General features: G+C 45.7%; 1 protein-coding gene across 6 annotated transcripts in view; it reads right to left on the minus strand.

Moving 5' to 3' along the window:
- Med27 (mediator complex subunit 27) overlaps positions 1 to 8,569 on the minus strand; it is a 189,447-nt gene extending 180,878 nt beyond the window's left edge. For 2 of the 6 annotated variants that reach the window (XM_070014886.1, XM_070014887.1), the window contains exons 1-2: positions 8,344 to 8,567; positions 5,417 to 5,561 (exon numbers count right to left, since the gene is read on the minus strand). In XM_070014886.1, coding sequence (XP_069870987.1) covers positions 5,417 to 5,561; positions 8,344 to 8,546 — 348 coding nt within the window. In that variant the 5' untranslated portion in view covers positions 8,547 to 8,567. Of the gene's footprint in view, positions 1 to 5,394; positions 5,562 to 5,745; positions 5,817 to 8,038; positions 8,296 to 8,343 lie in introns of those variants that run through there. The other 4 variants (XM_070014885.1, XM_070014890.1, XM_070014889.1 and 1 more) reach the window with 4 other exon arrangements.
- Positions 8,570 to 8,778: the final 209 nt, after the last annotated feature.

Raw genomic sequence — 8,778 nt, forward strand, 5'->3', positions numbered from 1 at the left:
GAATTTTACTTACAGATGCCCCACAGGGTGTGGGGATGTCCAGCCAAGACAAGGTGGACATGGGACCTGTCCTCTAGGGCTTCCCCACAGGGAAGGCTGGGCTGGAAAGCAGTTCCAGCCCAGGATGCAGTTTTCAGCTCCAGGACACAAAGCAGAACAGGCACCTTCAAAGATGAACATGGCAGACAAATGCCATGCAGTGACCAGATGAGAATCGAGAAAATGTCTTCACTCTTCAAGTGTTATTGGAATAAAACCTTGCTTTTTAAAACATTTAACTTTGGTTTGGTTGTTTTACCAGTAGTAAGAGCTTGAGCTCAGTGCCTCATCCTCAGCCTTTCTACTCACAGCTGGTGCTCTACCCCTTGAGCCATGCCTCCAGTCCTAAACATGTCTTTAAAAAAAAAAAAGCAGCTGGGCGCTGGTGGCTCACGCCTGTAATCCTAGCTACTCAGGAGGCTGAGATCTGAGGATCGCGGTTCAAAGCCAGCCCGGGCAGGAGAGACCTTGAGACTCCTATCTCCAATAAACCACTAGAAAACCGGAAGTGGCGCTGTAGCTCAAGTGGTAGAGCGCTCGCCTTGAGCTGAAGAGCTGAGGGACAAGCGCCCAGGCCCAGAGTTCAAGCCCCACAACCACCAAAAAAAAAAAAAAAAAAAAAGCAGCAACATCTGCTCTACTCCAATGGAAAGACCCTCTGGAGTCTGCGATTCCTCCAACATCCCCAAGGAAACAAAGTCCTTGGCAGGCACGGGTGGCTCACGCCTGTAATGCTAGCTCCTCAGGAAGCTGAGATCTGAGAATCACAGTTCAAAGCAAAGTCAATGAGATTCTTATCTCCAATTAACCACCAGAAAACCAACAAAGTGGCACTGTAGCTCAAGTGGTAGGATGCTTGCCTTGAGCTGAAGAGCTAGGGATGGCGCCCAGGCCCAGAATTCAAGCACCACAATAGACAAAAAAAAAAAAAAATTCTAGTCTGCTTCTCCAGTCAGCCCTCCATATCTGCGGCGTGAACATCCACAAATTCAACAACACTGCCTGGAAAGAGAGTATCCACACTCAACACAGATTTTTCCTTGTACCCTAAATAACATTTTGTACAACAAACTACTTATATAGTGTTTTCATTGTATTAGGTATTGTTAAGTTATCTAGAGACGTAAAAAGTATAAAGAAGGAGAGCTGAGCAAAATAGTATGCCTGTAGTCTCAGCTACATAGGAGACTAAGGTGGAAGGATCACTGAGGCTCACAAGTTGGAGACCAGCCCAGACAACACAATGAGACACTATCTCAAAATGAAAGGCGGGGAGGGGTGGTATGTGTGTACATGCAAATACTGCACCATTTGGATTCCTACAGGACTGGGGGCTCCAGGAACCAGTCCTCCAGGGGAACTGAGGGATAACTTCACACAAAGTAGCCTTCTGCCACAAATGAAGAGAGTCAAAGGCGGAAATGAAAGCCTGGTGACAGGACGCTGGAACCTTCTAAAGGGACCTTCAGGATGAATTCGGTCTAGCTCACAGCATGTGAGAACATGACAAGTGACAAAGTCTGCAATATTTCACAGAAGGACAGCGTTGATGCCAATTATTTTTGCTCTCATCAAGAGGGCCTGCCATTCTTCCACAGAACAATTATCTATAGGTGCAAAATAGTTAAAAGCTCAATTCTTTCTCTGTATCAGCACAGGAAAAGCGCTGCTCACAGCAATTTGACATCATTTCATTAAATTAGATTAATTTTCAAATGTGTAATTCTACCAATTATACCAACTACCATGTAATTAATATTCCAACTGACTTTACAAAAATTGCAAAAATCCCCTCAAGACAGTAATTAGTCATTAGCATGTCCAAGACTTTCCTACGGCCAACAGCACATTGCATGGAAAGTTCAACACATAATGGGCAGTGGTGAAGCCCTCCCCACACTTCTCCATTCTTAGCCAATAGTGTGGAAAGCTGACATTGGCAAGTTACCCCAAACTTCACTTCACATATTAATGCACTTGCCGGTTTAAACTCTCAGGGTGAAATGATGAATGGTGAGAGCACCACAATTAAAAGGCTCTTTTCATTTGCAGGAGAAGTAAACGGGCACAATTAATGGCTTGCTTTGTCCATACTGCCAGCTGGAAATTGTAATACTGGCTTATTACTTCTCAAGGCTGCTCTTGAGTTTTACTAAAGAAATATATAGAGGGCACTTTTTTTTTTTGGTTGGTCGTGGGGCTTGAACTCTGTCCCTGAGCTCTTCAGCTCAAGGTGAGCACTTTACTGCTTGAGCCACAGCGCCACTTCCGGTTTACTAGTGGTTTATTGGAGGTAAAAGTCTCAAGGACTTTTCTGCCCAGGCTGGCTTTGAACCGCGATCCTCAGATCTCAGCCTCCTGAGTAGCTAGGATGACAGGCATGAGCCACCGGCGCCTGGCAGAGGGCACTCTTTTGTGTGAGCTGGTGCTAGTGTTTGAACTCAAGGCCTTATGCTCTTGCTTAGGTTTTTGTTTTTTGCTTTTGTGTTTTTTGTTTTTTGTGTGTTTTTTTGTTTTGATTTTTGCTATGCTTAGCTTAGCTTAGCTTTTTAAAATTGGAAATAATATACTTTTCTGCCTGGGCTGGCTTCAAACTACAATCCTCAACTCTCAGCCCCTGAGTAGCTAGGGTTACAAGTGTGAGATACTGGTACCTACATCCTAACCCTGATTTTCTTCTTTCCTCTCTGGATTTTAAGAATCATTATAATCGACCTTAAATCCTTCCCACAGTAAGGTAAGGTAAAAACAAGAGTCACACAGGACATTACCCACTGTAACAAAAAATACAAACATACTTTCCCTACATTCCTCTCTGTGTAACTGGCAGTGGCTTCCTGGCTTTAGAACTGAAAAGATACGAACGAAGAGCTCAGTTCCCTGGGCCTGTTTGTTTGGCTCTAACACAGGAGGTTGAGTCTCTTCTGCTAGTGGCACAAGACAACCAGTCAGAGAACACAGTGATGCCTAAAACCTGCCATCTCCTCACTCTGACTTATGGGATTTATAATCAGTGATCGATTTCTGGCACATATCTTCAAGCTGTAGCATCTCCAAGGCAAAACAAGTTTCATACACATACCAGTTCTTTTCCTTAATACAATTTCTTTCCTATCTTGGAGCCTAGGCCTTCTACTTTAATAGTTGAACAATTAAGTTCAGTGAGCAATTAAACTAGTTCCATTCAAATGTCATTCACTCCACTGTCAGACCACACACTTCTCTTAAGAGTCCTCATCACTCATGGTTCTGAAATCAGCCTGAATCTTCCCACCTGAAAAGCCGTCACTTGTAACTGTAGTGTGTTTCAAGAACAATTTTATCCATGTGACAAGCACATGATTTCCTTGTCTAAACACTAAAGAAAAAGAAAAAGAAAGTGAGACAAGTGTCTGTGGCTCACATCTATAATTGCAGCTACTCAGGAGGCTAAGATCTGGAGGATGATGGTTAAAGCAAGGCTGGGCAGAAAAGTTTGCAGGACTCCATTCCCAAGTGACTAGAAAAGACCAGACGAAAGGCATAGCTGAAGCAGAAGAGCACCAGCAAAACAAGCTGAGCAAGTCCAGCAGCAAGAGGTCCTGAGTTCAAATTCCTTAACCCCAACACCCAGCCTTTAGCATTTTTTGCCAGTCATGGGGCTTGAACTCAGGGTCTGAGAACTGTCCCTGAGCTGCTTTCTGCTCAAGGCTAGCACTCTACCAGCCACAGCACCACTTCCAACTTTTCCTGTTTATGTGGTGCTGAAAAATTGAACCCAGGGCTTTGTGAGTGCTAGGCAAGCACTCTACCACTAAGCTACATTCCCAGCCCACGTTTTTTTTATTTTTGTATTTTATTTTTTGCTTAATCTAGACCAAACTGAGTTTCTGTAACCAGTAGCCCAGAAATTGGGGAAAAGGCCTTACAGGCTAAATGTATGAACGCAAGGTTTAAGTTCTTTCTTTCAGACCCAGTGACAAATCTCCATCTTCTCTGAGTCTCAGATTCAGCTCTGAGACTCTACTTCAACTCCAAGCCTGATAAAATACCCCCCACAGAGAAAGTCAAAGAAAAAAATCTGCATACCAGAAATATGGTCAAGGCTCATTCAGCATCTAAGACCTAAGGGGTAAAGGAGCAGAGACAAGAGGATGGCTGGAGGCAGCAGAATAGAAGACAGTCAGTAACAGCAAGAACAGTATCTCTAGGGAAGTAGCAGCGTCCACTGGTAAATGCTTTCAAAAGTGTGTCTAAAGTATGTTCTAGTTCCCTTCAGTATGAAAATACAGAACCATCATAGGCTCATGCCTGTAATCCTAGCTACTCACGAGGCAGGCAGCCTCAGCCCAGGCAGGAGAATCCATGAGACTCTTATCTCCAATAAACCACCAGAAAACTGAAGTGGAGCTGTGGCTCAAAGTGGTAGAACACTAGTCTTGAATGAAAAAGCTCAAGAAAAGTGCCTAAGCCCTGAGTTCAAGCCCCACGACAAAAAAAGAAAGAAAAGAAAATGAATATATACAGCACAGAACACACAGCAGACAAACGAAAGGTACTCATTCCAGGCTTGAGTCTAAATGTTCCTGTTTTTTATAACTACCATTTAGTTTCCTTTCATCACTGTGTTAAGGTCTATGCCACAGGCCTGCCTACTGGCGGAAGCCATGAATGTCAAATTCTATAGAGCACATTGAGAGCACTCTCCCTGCTGGGCCTGTAGTTCCTCAGTACAGCCCCTGCCTAATAGGTACAAAGCAATAAGGACTAATCTAACAGAAAGCACCATAGTGACACTTCCACCAATAGCAGGGAAGAGACAATACAAGAACAAACAATGTGAATGGCTGAACACTCAGACTACCAGCTTTTAACCTCCTAGGCATCATGAACTGCTCTGAGTCCGATGAGGTCACTTTGCCCTGGCAAAAGTGCACATACCACAACATACTGCTCCCTGCACCCCACCTAGGTCAGGTTCAAGTGCAATAAACCCTGACTTAGAATTCTTTTTTTTTTTTTTTTCCCAGTTCTGGGGTTTGAACTCAGGGCCTGGGCAGTGTCCCTGATCTAGTGTTCTCCTACTTGAGCCACAGCTCTACTTCTGGCTTTTTTGGTAGTTTACTGGACATATGGGTCTCATGGACTTTCTTGCCCAAGGATTAAAGGTGTGACCCACCAGAGCCTGGCTTACAATTCTTTTTAAATGTAATTACCTGAGGATAATTACTAATCCTCAAAGAACTTAAAGAACTATAAAAATAACATAAAGGGAAATTCTAGAATTTACAGTTCTATAACCCAATGCCAAATCTAAACTAAAAACTAAATGCTTATCCTCATCTTCTAAATATGGAAGAGCCTCTGCCCTCTTACCTCCATGTGACGGCTCCCTTACCTTGTTGGACCATTTGTAGGCCTGCAGGAGTTGACTATAGAGTGGAGTTTTGTCCTGCACAGGATCCAGGCTCAACAGACCGCTGTTATGAAGGGGGTGGTTCTCAGAGGGCTTGCCGACCAAGTTGCTCAGACGTTCTAGCTCACTGAAAAGAAAGAAGGCAAATAAACTTCAGTGAACTTAAAACTCTAGCAAAGCCAACCACATTGGTCAAAGGCTAGGTGCCATCAGATATCCCGTAAACAGAAAATACTTTTTGGAAAGTAAAAAAGATTAGAGACAACCAAGAAAACCCCTGGTTGGGAGATCATCTTTCTTTAGAACAGAACCTGATCTCTGATGCTGTTCAGAAGGAGAGAAAAGGAGTGCAGTAGCAGTAAGGCTCCTAAAACGAGAATTTAACAACTTGGATTAGTCTCTGTAGGGGGCGGAGACTTTCTGGAATTTTTGCAATATGGTGTAACACTGCCTCTCACTAAGGGCTTTCAGACCCACGTGCAGATCACTACATTTGGCAGAACAGCAAGTACCTGAATAAATGATTATTTATCATTCACATAGGGCTAGACTTGTACATGATGCTTCACAGATGGTAAAACTTAGCAAAACAAAGAAGAGATAAAATAAACAAATGGAATGGGAAGACACCACCGAGGGGGCTGTGTCAAACAAACAGGCTTCAGTCTAGCAGGAAAACTCTGGAAAAGCTAAGGAAAGTGAGCCAACAGCAAAAGCACATTCCGGGAGTGTATGCTGAGGGGCCAGTCCCCCAACTGCCAGCACAAGACTGCGAACAGCTTCTCACGCTACATTCATTCCAGAATCTTCAGCCACCTTCTCCCTGGCACCACTGTTCAAAGATTTAAGGAGCCAAAGAGTGCTGAGACCAGTGGCTCATGCTGTAATCCTAGCTACTCAGAAGGCTGAGATCTGAGGATCCCAGTACAAAGCCAGCCTGGAAGGAAAGACTGTGAGAGGCTTACCTCCAATTCACCAATAAAAAAAAATTTTTAAGCCAGAAATAGAACTATGGCTCACAGTGATAAGACTGCCAGCTTTGAGCAAAAAAGCTAAAAGACAGCAACCAGGCCCTAAGTTCAAGACCTAGTAGTAGCACAAAAAAACAGAAAGCCAAAGCAATCATATTGACACACTGAGTTTGTAAAGTGTGAAGGGTTTCAACAGCTTGAACACTAGGAAGAGAAATAAGAGAGAAAATGGAAAAGGAACGACCACCCATGCATCCCCTCAACCAGGTGACTGCTGCCTGTCTCTGGGCACTCACCCAAAAGCATCAAAAGGTGTAAGAATTGAGAAGAGGTGTGGGAGTCTCAGCAACTAGAAGGGGAGGGGAAATCCATCAGTTGGCTATGATCTCTTCCATCCTAACTCCTCTGATTACTCCTCTCATTACCTGGTTACTAAGAAGACCAAGATTTTTTTTTTTAATTAAGAAAAATAAAGCTGAGATATAGCTCAGCAGTGGAGCACTTGCTTGGCATGTCCAAGGCCTGGGTTCAAACCTCAGCACTGCTAAGAGGAGGCAGGGATCCAACCAGTCCATCAGAGAATGACAAGCTACCAAGGCCACTTCTGAGATGATTTTAAAAAAAAAATCTTGGCATTCTAACTTTCCTGGAGAGGCCCGACTGTCTTAAGGAAGAGCAGGCCAAGTTCAGGACCATGAAATCACAAGTGCCTACTATGTGCTAGGCATTCAACAATCGTCCTCTCATTTAATCCTTTTTTTTTTTTTTTTTTTTTTTTGGTGCTGGTCCTGGGCTTGAACTCAGAGCCTGGGTGCTGTCCCTGAGCTTTCATTCTCAATGAGGCTAATGCTCTATCACTTGAGCTACAGCTCCAATTCTGGCTTTTGGTGGTTACTGGAGGTAAAGTCTCATAGGCATTCCTGAACTGGCTGGCTTTAAACTGCAATCCTCAGATCTCAGCCTCCTAAGTAGCTAGGATTACAGGTGTGAGCCACTGACACCAGGCTCATTTAATGCTTACAATACTTACCAAGTAAAAGAAGATGACTTGTAAGAAAGAAGGAAATACACGATCTTTAACCCTAAAGGACTACAAATTAAGAATTGTTGGGAGCCAGGCGCCAATGGATCACACCTATAATCCTAGCTATTCCGGAGGTGAGGATCGAAGTTCAAAGCCAGCCCGGGTAGGAAAGTCCATGAGACTTTTACCTCCAACAAACCACCAGAAAACCGGAAGTAGTGCTCTGGTTCAAGCGGTAGAGCACTGGCCTTGAGCTGAAGAGCTGAGGGACAGCGCTCAGGCAGAGTTCAAGATCCATGACTGACCAAAAAAAAAAAAGAAGAATTGTTAGGGTTGAGGGTGGAGATGGACCTAAGTTGTGAGCCTAGTTAACAACTTAGAAGTTGGGTCTCTAGTGAGGAAAAACTGAGCGAAATGATAGTTCTGAGCAGGTAACTTTGAAGGGGGTGGGAGACAAGGGAAAATCCGGACCTATTTGGTTGTGTCTGGGAGGGAGGGGAGCGAGCGCAGTTGAATTCCAGGGTGGGGGCGGCGGCTGGCCTCTCCCACTAGGGCAGGAGGTGGTCTGAGCAGACGCGGCGGGGCACAGAGGGCCTACAGGTGACAGACCTGCTAAGCTCCAAGGCGACGACGTCGTGGGAGGGGCCGGCCTCCTCGCCGAGAATGGCGAAGGCCAGCGAGGACGAGGCCCGAGGGCGGTGAAGGCCAGACGGAACGAGGCCGGGAAACCGAGGGGAGCAGGCGGGGACGGGGATGCGTGCTCCCGAGGAGGCCCGTGGGACCCTGGAGAGGCCGGAACGCCGGTGGGGGACGAGGAAAGATGGAGACCAGCCCCTGGCCGGGAAGACTGGCCCGGCTCGAGGCAAGGAGCGACAGGCAGGTCCTCGAACCCGGCCCCTTTAGCCGGTACCTACTTGAGGTCCCGGTTGACCGAATGCAGGTTGTCCTGGAACTGCGCAATGAAGGCCTTCTCCCGGCCCTCCAGAGTCTCCTTGTTCCTCATGCCGTCCTTCAGGCAGTCGAAAACTCTGCTTACGCTGGAACGCAACGCCTGGATAGCATTGATAGCCTGGGCAAAGGCCTCCAGGTTCACGCCGACACTCAATACGTCCGCCATATTGCTGCCGCCAACTGCCGGCTCTCCCCAGCCGCTCTCCCGAGCGGCGCGGCGCGCTCTTTAATGACGTAGTTCCTAGGGGCTTCTGGGAAATGTAGTTTTGGCGCGAGCGTTTGCGCTCTGAGTATTGGGAAAGCGCTTTCTTTATCTGGGCAAGTCGGGCAGCAATCTCTATTTGTTTTGTGATGACCAAAAAAGAAATAAGCAGTTCCTGTTGGGGTTGCATGGAAAA

The sequence above is a fragment of the Dipodomys merriami genome, unplaced genomic scaffold (assembly GCF_024711535.1).
Source record: "Dipodomys merriami isolate MVZ:Mamm:240054 unplaced genomic scaffold, mDipMer1.0.p SCAF_11, whole genome shotgun sequence".
Classification (NCBI taxonomy): domain Eukaryota; kingdom Metazoa; phylum Chordata; class Mammalia; order Rodentia; family Heteromyidae; genus Dipodomys; species Dipodomys merriami.